The following is a 14,563-nucleotide window of genomic DNA, read 5'->3' on the forward strand; positions in this document are numbered from 1 at the left end:
GTCAGTTTCACAGACTATTGAGCCTAACTATGACCAAAAAAAAAAAATAGAAGAAAAATGTTTTAAAGATTAATTAAAACTCAAAAGTATTTGCATTTGTGCAATATGTAAATCTCTTTTCTCCCTAGTAAGGGGAATGAGGAATGGAGCAGTGAACAACATGGCAGAGCCAGAGGGACGACCAGCCGAGACTGGAACCCACTTCTTTGGATTTGGTTGCTTTTATAATCATTAAGGAAGCTCATTTCTATCCCATTGCTTACAACTCTAAACTCAAATGGATGATACAGCGAAAGTGTCAAACAGCTTTCTAATTTCAGACTAAACCTTAGGAAAAAAATGGACAGAAAACGGGATGGCATTTATTTCAAAATCCGAGGGTTATCAGGATTTAAAGGGTGTTTGAACCAAATGGAGGTAGCTTTAACCACCCATAAAGAGAATTGTTTTTCATATTTCATTCTTTGTGATTAGGCGCTATATATTTAATAATCTAACTTGGTAGTAGAATAATTAACCAACCTTTCTTCTAATTCTGTACATTGGTGGTTTTGTCCCAAAATAATCCAGATATGAATCACCCTGAAGATGCTGAAATATCTAAATCTCATCCGTCGTTTGAGCCAATTTGGAGACTTTTATATGTTCAACTAAAAGAAAACTGCTGATAGGATAGAATAACATTCCAAAGTTAAAAAGAAAACAAACAAAAAAAGCAGGTTTTGTTTGTCAAATTTTATTTAAAATCAAAATCTCTCAAGAAAAGCAAACCTTTATGTTTGGAGTTCATTCTTTAAATCTCAATCAAACACTAATGACACATTCAATTTGACAGTCTGTTATAATTGTCTTATATTCTTAAAAAAAAGCAAGAAGCAGTAAAACACCAACAAACTCTTCACAGTGACAGTGCATCTCATCATAAAGCGTAAAAAAAAAAACCCTCTCAGGAAGATCAAACATGGTAGAAACGTGTAATAGTGTGTTCATGACATGATGATGTCAGCTCCTTGGATTCCCAGCAGTGCAAATTGAAGCTTGGTTTCTCTGCTCCTCCGGTGTGGAAAAGCAGTTTAATTTGAGGCCAAAATGGTTTTACACAAGTGCTTTTTACCCACTGAAGGGGCACACTGAGTCCATGGCCATCAGGATTCTGGAAAGCAAGAAAACGCCTCAAAATTACCCAAAGTTCCACATGTCGTGTTAAATCTAATTTCAGTTATATGGAATGGACATTATGGATAGGATGAATACACAGGAATCAAAGAGCTGAGTGGTTACCGGCTGGGTTTCCCATTAAAAATAACAGTTCTAATGCAAAGGTGGTTTAACAAACAAGGAAGTAGACCTTACCTCTCTGTAGGGTAACCCCTCTCACACAGGTTCACCAGAGCGTACAGGTGCCTCAGTGCGTATTCAAACTAAAAGGGAAGGACAGCAGAACATCACATGTCAGAAATGTCCCCAGTCTCTGTTTCACTTGAAGATCAGCCAAATTCTGGTTTCCTACTCGCAACAGAAAGGCCAGAAACTTCCAGAGGGAGAGATTTTAATTGAAGCCTTTAGGGAAAGTACTGAAGTTGAATAAAAGTCTATGTAATGAGTATTTACATTCACAGGTAGTTGTTCTTAATATTCATACTACGTCACTGCATAGGCCAAAACTCAAACAGAAGGAACTGTAGGGGATTTATTCTTAAAGTTCAACATAAACTGGTATTTCAGTATGTTGTGTATGTTTTTTTTATTTCACCACATTTAAATCCCCCCTTTTACTCAGACTCATGATTCAGGGTTAAGTTATAAAATAAAATCCCCAGCTTTAAATCTCTCCTGTTCAATCCATCTATTTCAAATGAAAAACAAAAGCATTTGTGACCAGGGATAGTTTTGAAATGTAATTGTTTTATTTACTCTTGACTTCTAAAAAAATAAAAAATAAAAATAAAATCCCAGATATGGACAGATGGCTGCAACAACATCTGCTAATGTAATGTGGAAAAAAAAAAAAAAAAGCGAAAGCTGCAACCAGAAACTAAAACTCAAATTAATGCATTATGATTAGGACACAAATTTAGCTAGCTTTAATTATTTTTGTAAATTCCTTTAACAGTTTCAGTTTGTTTTCAATTTTTCTGAAATTTCTACATTATATGGTTTTTTTTTCAGTTAACAAAAGTGTTAATTCTGGTTTTTACCCTTTTATTAGTTTTAGTTGACTGTAGACCTGAGTTGGACGAACAAAAAAGTCTCTTTTAAAAAGCATCAACACTTTATTTTCTCTGTATTTCCTTTCGTGAAAATTTTTTAAAACCATACATTTCTAAAGCAATAAAATTGTTCAGAAAAGTATGTAGTATGGCACATACTAAAACCGACCGTGTTATAGATTTCCCTGACGCCTGTATTTGTATTTGATGATATTTATATCTCAGTTATACGCAGCAGCTGGAGCATGGAGGCTTTCCTGACATATTTCACATTCCTGGCATTCAACGACGGAATGGGATCTTTATCTCAACAACATTGTGTGAATAAACCTGAAAACTCTAAACACTCAGAAAAATCATTCATATAAAGACTGAGATGCTCCTCTTCAGCTGACTGAGTCATGCTTCTCTCCTCCCATCAGTTTTTGGATTAAAAGCAGCTCTATGTTCAACGTCAAAACACGCATTTCCTCTTTGGAAGCAGAAGCAAACTTTGGACACGTGAAAGAGTTTTGGTCACTCATTTCTAAAGAATCTGAGAAACGTGACCCGTTCACCACAAAAAAGTGAACCTGGATCAGCATCAGCACCTGATCTGGGTTCCGTGGTGGGAAAGCGCTTACCTCAGATTTGTGCCAGTTGAAGCAGTTGTGTTTGTAGTGATTGTTTGCCACCTTGTAGCACTGATGTTGGAAGAGTTCGGATCTTTCGTTCAGGACCTCCTCAGTCGTCAGCGTGCTGCCAGTCACCTTCTCAACTATCTGACGCATAGTTTCAGCCAAAGTCTCCCTGACCTGAACTCAAAGGGACACAGCAGCAACAGACAGCCATTAGTGATCAGTTTTGACTGCCATGAGTGCTGGAGGTCTTAATTCTCTACCTTGAGGTGGGAGCTTATCTCTGACAGCAGGGCCCTTGCGGCTCTGATATCATTGGAGGACATGAGCTTCCTCTTCAGAATGGCCAGAGGAACGTCAGGGCTTGGGGTGAGATCCTTATTTGTGATTGGTTGGGGGGTCACCTGAACAGTGGGTGGCCTGTATGTTTTTGGATTTCCCTGAAACTGCACAACCTTCATGTGGCCCATGGTCTGCGGCCGAAAAAAAAAAAAAAAGAAAAAATAATAAGAGAAGGAAATAAAGCAGTTTCTGCAACATCATCATAGTCAGAATGGCTAAAAACTGCAAAGACTTTTAACTTCTTGTTCTAACCTTGTTGCCATACTGCTGGACGTGGCTGGTGTTGGTTTCGCTCCTGACGATCTTGAACTGCTTCATCAAAGTCTCCTTTGTCAGGTCCTCCTAGAAGCCCAATGTCAGACACACATGATCACATGAGGAAGAAGAGATTTCCCCTTAATTGACCTCATTTGTAATTTAACCATTTCATCTCCTAGAACCTGTTCTCATTTAAAGTACATGATGTTGTTGAGGTTTCTGTTTTTTTTTTTATTTACTGCAGCAGGCCCTTTTATCTGAGATATCATTCTTCTTTTCAAAAGCAACCTCCTGCAGCTGCTATTTCAAAATTCACCACTTCCCTTTCCTGCTTATCTGCAAACAGGTGTTTGTGGGCAGAAGGTGTATTTTTTCATACAGCAAACATCTGAAACCAGATATTTGCATTTCTGTTTAAAAAAGGAAAATATTTTCATTCTTATTACCTATTAATAAAGATTTTATCAATAGGTAGGCACACATGTTGGCTTGGAGTGTTTGGAGTTTGAATACAGCAGTACAGTCACATTTCTATTTTCTGAGACATCATGGGTGGAAGAATAAGAAGAAAACTACTCAGCAGATGATTTCAGGAGAAGGATAGAGATGGTGGGTGTGAAATGAACTCAGAAAAGAGCGAAAACATTTTCCACAGTGAAATCAGTGCAGTGGGAGCAGATATGTTTGCAGCTTTTACAATACATGCGGCTTTCACCCCTCTAGCTAATATTCTGGCCGACTACAGGGACCACCATACTTGCAACACACTACATGAGGAAGTAGAAAACACATCTTTTTTCCACCATCATGGTGATATTAAGCTGTCGCTCATCTATCATGTTGTTCCGTGTGGAGCTATCCGCATAGTTACACATTTTCCTGGGTGTTCCATGTGAAAAATCTGTCCACACAGACAGCATGCAAAGGGTGTGGAAGCTAATATGACATATTTTGGCCTTGCCGATTTATCAAGCATAAATCAAGCTAAAGTCAAAGCTTAAAAGTAAGAGGGTGGCAGGATGATGATGTGGGCCTGTTTTGCTACAAGAGGGACGGGTACATTGCATAAAATGGAGCAAGATTAGGGGGGAATAGACTTTTTAACTCAAAGACAGTTAAAACATATCTGCTCTTTATATTTTGGCATTTAGCAAATAGACATTATTTGTATTCTTAACATAATTCAAAATCTTAACTGACCCCCAATCTTCATTTAACACAAAGTCAGATGATATTTGTCTTTTTTTTTAAAGTCTATGAAGAAAAAAGGTTTCATCTGTATATTCTCAATAGTTACCTTTTGAGCTGCAGAAAAGCAGGAAATAAAAACTTTTAGAAAAGAAGCTGACAACTGAAAAACCTTTCCCTTTCTGTAAAAAAAAAAAATGTTACAGCTTGGCAGCTTCCTTACGCACCGCATCAGAGTCCTCCATCCAGTTGACGCTGTACCAGTCACCCAGGTAGGTATCCCTGCTCTCATCATAGTAACAGGCGTATGAGGACTCGTGCGGGTTGGCTGCGGTGGTGGCGTAAACTGAAACACACAGGTTTTAGGTTATAGTGATACAGCTGTAGTATGGCAGACATCAGTGCTCTGCAGAAGTCAGTGAGGGGAGCTGGCACTGATTTGTAGAACTTACAGTTTAGAAATATCAACCAGGACTTCTGCAAATTCCACTCAATAGAAAAGAATACCTTTAAGATTTTTCTGATATAAATTCAAGACATAAATGAATAACAAATAACTTGTATTTAATTTAAATGCTGTAAATATAAAACTTTCAGTGAGTATCATAACAGATTATGCTGTTTTATCCAAAAATAAAAATATTTTTTCCCTCTCAAAATTATATATTTCTCCTGGATAAAAATTTGGGATTTTAGTCTGACAAGCAGTTCTCCACTGCTGCTCTAGTTTATAAATCACTGAATAGATCAGCACCTCAATAAATAATTGTTATTGTCAGTGTATCAACCTCCCAGACTACTGAGGTCTTCTAGTTCCAGCCTAATCTGTTCACCCAGAACTAGAACCAAACATGGAGAAGCAGCACTTAGTTCCTATGCTCCACTTATCTGGAACAAACTCCCAAAAGACTGTAAAAGTGTTGAAATCCTGAGTTCTTTTAAGTCCAAGTTAAAAACCCATTTGTTTAGAGCTGTCTTTGACTATTTAAGTTAAACTATTAACTTGGGTTTTAGTTTACAGTTGTAATCCAACTTTTTTTACTTGCTTTTATTCTCCTTTTTTGTGGTCAAGTTGTTTTATTCGTTTTACAAATGCTTTTGCTTTTATTCTGCTTTTATTTTCCTTCTATTTTATTATCTAATTCATGTAAAGCACTTAAATTGTCCATGTACTGAATTGTGCTATACAAATAAACTTGCCTTGACTTACAAATAAACATTAAATGAATGCTGTAAGCAGATTCCTCCTTAAATATGTAGGAATACAAATGCATGAAAACACAAATAAAAATATAAAACATGCAATTTTCTTCTTAAACCTTAGAGATATTTAAAGGTCAGACATTTAACTTAAATAATATATCCATAGAACATTTAAAGTGGTGTAGAATAAAACTCTTACTTTTACTAGAAAAAAAATCTACTGTTTATTTCAAACAGCTGGCTAGTAAGCTGGAAAGTTACTACAAACAGTATCCCTGTAGCCTATTTTATTTTGTGCTACTATGAGAAAAGCTGCCTATTAGCCAGCTCACTGTCAATGAGCAGCAACATTTCAGACACTAACTTCCCATTAAAGGAACATGAAACCTTAGAAACTGGAGAAAAAAATATCTTTGTGGTTTGAAACTGTAACATCTGAAAAAGTCAGAATACTTTAATAAAAGGCAACGACTGATTCCTTATCTATATCCTCTGCCAGAAAAAACACTGTGAACATTACCAGAGTGTCTCTACAACCCCCCCCCCCCCATTAATTTTTTATTCTGCTGAAAACAGAACCAAAAGATTGGAAGAACAACCAGACCGACAGCTAAACCGATTTTATGTATTTTTATCTGATGAATCCATTTCAGCTTCCAGCAGAAATCGGTGCCAAATGTTTCTAGTGAATTTAAAAGGTGCTCTAGAATCAAAATTTTAATTTAATCAGAAGAATGTGTTGATTTCTTAGAAGAGGCCTGATAAAACATTGAACCTCGACCTTTGCACTTCAATCATGTTATGCTTATCACATGATGCCACTCACTGGAGAGGCTAACGATGCTTAGCATTGACCACAACCTGTAACGCTGATCTCACAAAGTTTAGAAAGACATGATTAAGGAATAAAAGGCTAAAAGCGGAGCCTCACATGCCACAGGGCTGATCACGGTTTAGTCTTCACGGCAAAAAGGATGTGAGAATTGTTACAGTATGAAGAAACCGACCACATTACTTTCACTGAGTCAAAGCAATTTTCTGCTTTTCTAGCATTACAGTTTCACCAGATAGAGGCGTAAAGCTCAGCTCACCATCGATGTCATCAGGCAGCTGGTTCATCATTGACCCAGACTCACAGGCTTCAATATAAAACACCATCTATGAAAGATAACAAATAGCTGATATAACCCGATAATCCTGCATGGCAGCTACCGCCTAAAGAGAATTTATTTGCCCACCTGTCGCCCCCTCTCCACTTACCTTTTTGTACTTCTTATTCTTACGCATGTACTGGATGGTATTCTGGAGATCATCGACTTGAAGCTGAAAAAACAAGAGGAATATTTGACTGAAACTGTTCCAAATCACACCATAACTGTAGTTTCTGACAGACAAACAAGTGTAGGTGAATACTGACCAGAAAATCTGCATAAATAGTTATTTATCTCCAACGTTAGAGAATTTTAGCGTCAAGGAGAACGGTTAAAAGTTGCAAGGTCAGTAGCAACTAAGCTAACCTTATTCAAGTTGAGAATATAAATAAACTAACTTGAAATCCTTATCTAAATCCTTATCTAAATAAAGATAAATGATCAAAACTTTGTTTTGGAAAGCCTGAAAAAATATGACCTTTTTCCAAGCACTGAATGCACCAAACTGACAACTACCTGACTGCATTAACTCTTTGTTACTGAAGGTGACACTGAGTAAGGAAGACTAAAAAAGTGGCTGCTTAATCCAGTATGAAGTCAGAGAAAGTGCAGAGATATAACAAGCTATTTTCTAAGGCATGTGGAGACAAGTTTGTGTTTCCATCAGGCAGCAGACAGAGCTAACAGGAAGTAGGAACAAAGTGCAGTAAATGTACTGTGTTTTTTTTTTTTTTGGTGCCTTTGAACCTTAGAAATATTGATGATCAACATTCTCACAACACACATGAGGAGAGTGTTATTGTCGTTCTTACTGTGCTTAGTACAAATAAAGATTGTCGAAAGTCTGTCAAAACATCATAAGTATAAGTAAAACCTCTGTTTGATAGCAACAGGAGTTGCTTTTGCTCCCTAAAGAATTTATTATTGAATATTTACGGTAGCAAGGCTAAAAAGGACGTATCGTATTATAAAGCATGTCCAAATAAAACTGACCCATCAATATCTGTCAACAATGAACAAAGAGGTTCCTGTTTCTACCTTATTTCACATGTGTGAAACAAAATAAAAATAAAAAATCCTCACGTCATCATTAGGAAAGGCCAGAATACCAGGTGCGCCGTGGTCAGTGAAGTACACAAACACATGATCATTGGGACCACTATGAAAAGAAAGAAAACAATGTGACAAAGTAAAAACACACCAATAAACCAGGTAAACCTGTTTTGCTGGTGTGTGGGGTTTCATCCTTCTGTTTATCACTTGCCTCTTTAACACCTTCCCAGAACCACCTTTGACTTTTGAGGCGTCTCCACTCAACACAGCCAAGAAGTTCTGAGGGGTCACAGCCTGCCATGGACATAAAACAAAGAGTTAACATAGTTTGACTTTAACAAAAAAAATATATAAACAAATTGCTAATCTTTGCACAAATGTTTGTCCCCTACGACTCACATCCCCAGTGTAGTCTTTAGGCACTCCCTTGTAGACATCTGTGCCGTTCGGTTTGTTAATCAGAACTCCAGGGGTGGGATTCCTGCAAAGGTAAACAGAGTTGAGAGGAAGGAAGTGGATATGGCTGAGTAAGGACTTTAAAGCCTAAAAGGAAAATGGTTGAAAATGACCATTCACTTGACAAAGCAAGTGAAAACTACAGCGATTTAGCTTTCATACAAACACCACAGTATAATGAGCTAATATTTTGTTTCCACTCCCAGATCTCTATTCCTGAAATGATGTTTCAATAAAAGAGAACAAATATGAGGATCTAGGTGAATTCCTGTTTGCTCTGCTTATTATTTATTAATCTGGCAGAACTTTGAAAAAACATAAGCCATATTGAAGCATAATCCAGAATAAAACTTCAGCTTCTTCACCCACTTTCTGGAGACAAGTAGGTGTAAAACAACAATCCGCCTGCCGTCCAGATCACTCATAGGTTATCATGTTGAACTTATCGTGTGGCTTAAATAAACATGTCTGTCAACAAGGGCTGTAGTTAAGGAAACAGATTTTATCAATATAATTGAAAACCAGTTTGATTTATCTTCTCTTTTAAATATTTACAACATTGACCTTGATTTACAACTGACTGTGCAAAAACAAAATGTCTAATTAAAAATAAAACTCGTTTTTTAAACCTGATTAACAAATGTGTTAAAAGACAAAGTTCTGTTTAGGTTTTTCTGTCTTTTAATGAAATCCCTTCTTCAAACCTCAGCTGCTGGATTAAACGCTTGTATCCAGGCTGCTGCGGATCAGGAAAAACCTCTGCACTTTCCCTTACGTCAGGTCCAACTGATTTCTGAGGAAGCACAGCCGGTGTTTCCTCGTGACTTTCCTCAACCTAGTTTATGATTAACGCAACAAAGCTGGCATGCAACAGTATCAGGGAGGCGGGGCTTTTTCTTTCTTTCTATCTTGTCATTTCTAAACATGTAACAAACTCCCTACAAAACTGCAGCTAATACATGAAACATTCCAATAGTTGTCTCCAAATGTCCCAACTTCTCTTCTCTAACTGTGACCCGATTGTAAGACTCGACTTTATCGATCTTTATCAACACATTTCAGTCGGCTGCAGACTTTTAGTTCTTGATATTTACTGCACCTCTAAAAGTCATTTTTGTAATTTTCCATTTGGTTTGGGTTGGTTTTTGATCTCAAGGTATGAAACATCTTTTTAATTATCCTGGATTTCAAAATAAAAATGAGGATTGATGTGCACGTCTGTTAAACAGCAAACTGGAAGCTGCCAACCTAAAGTGAAAACCTGATGAATTATTCAGATAAAAGTTGGCCTGTAATAACTGTTAGCCTATTCAGAGCAAATATAATGTGTAATAAGCAAGTTTACTTTAAAAAAAATAAAAAATTGAAACTGTTTTAACTATTTATATTCTATCCATTGCAGAAGTAACAAGCATAATGATCAATATGTTGCTTTTTGTTTTTGTAGCAATAAAATTGGTGACAACAGATCATTGATACATCTTTGTTTCAAATCTTTGTCATTAATGTCATTGCATGAGATTTTGTTCTGGGGCTATTATAACATCTACTAATCTTTAAGGCCTATTTACACCTGATTATATGTTTACTGTTTTCTTTTCTATTCACTTGGACCAGACAATCACATTAAAGATGAGATATTATGCTAATGAGTAAACATTAAATATGATGCAGTTTAAAAAGCTGGTTCTAACTACTTTTGGGTTATTATTCACTCTAAAACATTTACGTTAGTTTTAAGTTTGTTTTTATGAGAGAAAATGTTTTACAACAAGAATTTGACTTTTTAAGGGGGAGTATTATGTTGTATGAAAATAAAATCATAGCATTGCAGGATTGGTTGAGGGATCATGGTGTAATTACATTTTGTTTTCTTACTTTTAAAATTTCTATGTTTAAGATAAAAGAAAATTAAATAAAAGAAAAAAAAGAAATTTCCTATAATCCAATGTGTTTTGCATTCATAAAAACAAAGTTAATAAGCAAGATCTGATTATTTATTTTGCTGAGTAGTTGCACTTGGCTCTACACAAGTGAACATGCCGCTGAACCGTTTGAGAGCACGAAATGCATCACCATTAAACATATACCAGCTCTTGTGTCCAGATCACCGTCTTCCCCTTCTAAACATTTAATAGGTTTATACTAATACTAAAATGATTTCCTCAAAGTACATAAAACCTGCACAAATTCCACCAGTGGTAGTTGCGCCAGTATGAGAACACTAGATGTAAATCTATAAACTAAAAACCTATATGAATAGTCATTTTTAGTGTTATAACTTACTAATAAATGTATTTGTGGAATAAATAACGTTTCTTAACCCTGTAGGAGAAAGGAGAAGTGTATAGCACTGTAGAAAAACAAAAAATGCCAACTCACTGATCATTTTCTGCCAAGTCATCATACATCATGACCACAATCTGCTCATCTGGGATGCCATTTCTGTGGACTATCTGGTAGGCATGGCAGGCGTCGGCCTGGGTGAGGAAAACAAATGCTCCTGCATGTTAGTAGCTCATCGATGCACTATGAGCTTCTTAGGGGCTTGGATAGCTTCGATTAAAAGGGGAAGGGAGCTTATCTGAAGTTCAATATGTGTGTTATCTGGGGTGAATGCGGGTTATAAGGAAAAAAGCATGAGTCATGCACACTTTCCGATGTGGCAGAAAGCTACATCTCTTACCTGGTGCCTGTAGTTGTACCAGCCATTAGATCCGGCCACGATGAGCACCCAGTGTTTTGCAGAGTCCTTCTCCTCCGGGAACGGATACCCGACAACCAGCGCTGCACAGAGGCCAAGCAGCGCGAGCTGCACCGACTGACGCATTATTATGACTGTTACAGAAGCCCTGTATGGATGAGTAGCAGGAATAAAAGCACTTTTTAGAAACTTTACCCTTAGAGTGAGACAAATAACCCCGCCTTGACAGAAAAGTGGCACAAATATGGAGGGTTAAAGTTACATTGACACTTTAACAGGACACCTGATGCCTGTGTGTCACATGATGCTGGGAAGCTAGCTAAAACCGAAGGGACGCAGCAGCGACACACTAACCACATAAAAATGAACATAATAAAACCTACAACATTTATAACATATGAAAAATGTTATTTGATGACAAAAAGAACACAAAATCATATCTAATTACCTTTAATGTCTTAGCTGAGGTCGTAGTGAGAGCAGCGCATCAGTTAGCACATCCCAAACGGCTGACGGGATCAGCTTTATAAGGGACGTCGGGAAGAATGTCCATCGACGCCAGCCAATCAATGCGCTCGCTGGGCGGGGCTACACTGTAAACGATCATGTGATTGAAAAAAAAACAACTGAAAAATATATAATTGAACAAACACAGTAAAAAGTATAAATCGAAAGACGAATCCATCTAAAGATGTACAAACAATGGCCTTTATGGGAAACAAGGGTGGCATAATAATAACGACCTTATTACACATTTGATGGATGTATCTCCAAGATTAAGTGGTGACATCTCGCCAAAAAAGCTATTATTTACAGTTATATGACATTTTATTTATTACATTTATTTATTTATTTATTTTTAATGATTTTTTTTTTTTTTTTTAGATTGGAGATAGTTTGGCTAAAGGGCAGATTTGAGGTTTTAATAGCAATGGCAGCTTATATCACTCTTACATTTTAAAGGAGTGCCTAATGCATGATTTTTTTGTCCGGTATGTTACGACTTTAAGAGATGTAAGGTGCTGGAGACAGGTAATTATGCAGTAACAAAGCTGAAGGGCTGGCATTAGATCATCATACCTATAACTTCTACAAGATATCTGATGTTTATTGCTCTCTGTGTGTTCTTGACATGACTAATTAGTGAAGAGCAGCAATTTTGGGAACTGAGGATTTGAATTATTCAACTGGTTTCAGCTCTTTATTGTCCAGGAAAATGTTGAAGCCTGTATGGTTATTTATTTTTATTTTTTTGATTGTTTGTTTTACCTAACCGTATAATATTTCAATCTGAAAAACTCACACAAAGAGAAAAGACAATTAGAAGAAATGTATTGATACAATTACTTTGTCTGACGCTGAATTTTGATAGATATGCATGAACAGGAGCAAAGAATAGGGCTGTTCCCCCCCCAGGCCTGAAACTGGTGGTGGATGGATATAGATGAAGTTATTCAGTCTGTAGACTGAATAACTGTAGACTGCTGGTTAGTTAGTATGCTGAGCTTTATTGGGAGATCCAGTGGATTATGTGAGCTGATACCAGAGCCTTACTCCGGGACCTGGAAGATGGAAGTCCAGCTTGAATAACACAGGTTGAGAGAACCTGTCAATGATGAGCAAGCATGAAGCGACAGTGGAGAGGAAAAACTTCCCATTGGGAAGAAACCTCTGGCAGAACCAGACTCAACATGGCATGATGGTGGAGAAGGGGCTGGAAGTGGGTTGAAACTGTGTCATCTCAATGAAGTCAGGCAGCGCATCCGCCGCCTGCACACAGGAGCAGAAAGGTGCGTATGGAAGGCCTTTTAAGATGAACTTTGGATGCTGATTGGCTTTCGTGGAGGTATGGTTCAAAGCTAATTCGCTGTTTTGCAGGTGGATGTAGGAAAAGCAATGAGTTTCTTCAGTTGAACTTCAGCCTAGGCTCCAGTTTTCATATTTAACATTCTCTATGTGTGTAAGGAATAATGAATAAATACTTCTTGCACCTAAGGATTTTTGGCATTGATAAAAACAGCTGTTTCATCTCTCACCAACGTCTATACTGGCCTCTGGAAGATCATTATGAGTATATCACAAAATAATGGTCAGAGCAGGAGGACCTAATTTATGATCTTGTACAGAAGATTTAAAAACATTAACCTTTGTAGGTTTTTACGGTCAGTTTCACTCTAAAAACTGTTGGGTTGAAAACAACAACAATTTGACATATTTGCAGCATTCCTACCCCTAAAAAATTGGTCAGAGAAGCATGAACCAAATTCTTACAAAATTTAACACTTGAGGTGAAACAAATGCCAGATATCCATACATTGTTTTTCTATACCCAATTAACACTGTATAGACCACTCAGTGAAATGTTTTGGAAATCAGCATTTCCAGCCAATAGTGTTATTGGAATCCTGTACAAGACCTTATAACCTTTGTAACATTGAAAATAATTATATGTTGATAATCATATAACAACCTCATGATTGCTAATAGGGCTTTTGCTGACACGTTGGGATAAAAAAAAAAAATTCACACTAAGTAAACCATACTTCCCTATTGTAAACCGGGCCTGTCTATGTTGACCACGTGACTAAATCCTTGTTCAGCAATTGTAATTTTTAACCTTTACTAGCAACAGAGGTGTCAAGCAACAAAGTACAAATACTTTGTTACCTTACTTATGTAGAAATGTTGGCTATCTATACTTTACTGGAGTAATTATGTTTCAGATAATTTTTTACTTCTACTCGCTAAATGTTTTTGCAATTATCTCCACTCTCTATGCCTTACATTTCAAAAACAGATTTGTTAGTTTTGCTTAATTTAAGCTATTTTTCGTTATGGCCTGTTGGTATTTAAATAAAAACTATCAAAATAAATCATTTTATCCATAAAACTAACTTCCTTGTTGTTGGACTCGGTACTGAACCAACTTGTTGTTCACCACATAACAAAATAAATTGTTTTTCAAGATGATTTAAAGTTAAAATTATACTATAACAAAGGCACCATCCAGCATTGTTATTTTAATAAGGTATTGTAGTAATCAGTGAAAGGTTTAAAGCTGCCCTTAACAATTTTTCCTGTAATTCTTCAAATTTTATACTTTAAGGTAATTTTAAGAATGGTATTTTTACACTTTTACTTGAGTAAACAAGCTGCAGATGATACTCTAACGTCTACAAAAGTGTTTTATAAACATAAATACTTTTCACACCTCTGACTAGCACTATGTTGTGCCAAAGACTTTTAAAGTACAAGTCTATGAAAATTAATGAATCAAATTAAACTAATTAGATTGTAGTTGTGTCATATAGGAATAATAACTTAATGTAGTTGACTTTTCTTTGTTCAAATGTAATTTGGTTCTGTGAACCAAAGAGGAGC

The 14,563-nt window shown here is 36.6% G+C and overlaps 1 protein-coding gene across 1 annotated transcript; it reads right to left on the bottom strand.

Moving 5' to 3' along the window:
• Positions 1-720: 720 nt before the first annotated feature.
• On the bottom strand, positions 721-11,749 carry lgmn (legumain). Its single transcript, XM_038274902.1, has 14 exons — positions 11,631-11,749; positions 11,165-11,330; positions 10,861-10,958; positions 8,422-8,503; positions 8,234-8,316; positions 8,053-8,128; positions 7,079-7,141; positions 6,910-6,976; positions 4,843-4,961; positions 3,422-3,511; positions 3,091-3,300; positions 2,834-3,004; positions 1,354-1,421; positions 721-1,153 (listed from the first exon to the last, which is right to left on the bottom strand). Exons 2-14 carry the CDS (start codon positions 11,306-11,308, stop codon positions 1,111-1,113), a joined length of 1,314 nt encoding a protein of 437 aa, XP_038130830.1. The 5' UTR covers positions 11,309-11,330; positions 11,631-11,749; the 3' UTR covers positions 721-1,110.
• Positions 11,750-14,563: the final 2,814 nt, after the last annotated feature.

The sequence above is a fragment of the Cyprinodon tularosa genome, unplaced genomic scaffold, assembly GCF_016077235.1.
Source record: "Cyprinodon tularosa strain WSP-4 unplaced genomic scaffold, ASM1607723v1 ctg939, whole genome shotgun sequence".
Classification (NCBI taxonomy): Eukaryota; Metazoa; Chordata; class Actinopteri; order Cyprinodontiformes; family Cyprinodontidae; genus Cyprinodon; species Cyprinodon tularosa.

Bases quoted from the DNA above. Each gene is read 5' to 3' on its own strand.
- lgmn (XM_038274902.1), bottom strand. From the start codon at position 11,308: ATGCGTCAGTCGGTGCAGCTCGCGCTGCTTGGCCTCTGTGCAGCGCTG. The intron at 6,977-7,078 runs GTAAGTGGAGAG...TATCTTTCATAG, and splicing joins AGAATAAGAAGTACAAAAAG to ATGGTGTTTTATATTGAAGC. The intron at 1,422-2,833 runs GTAAGCGCTTTC...CTTCCCTTTTAG, and splicing joins TCAACTGGCACAAATCTGAG to TTTGAATACGCACTGAGGCA.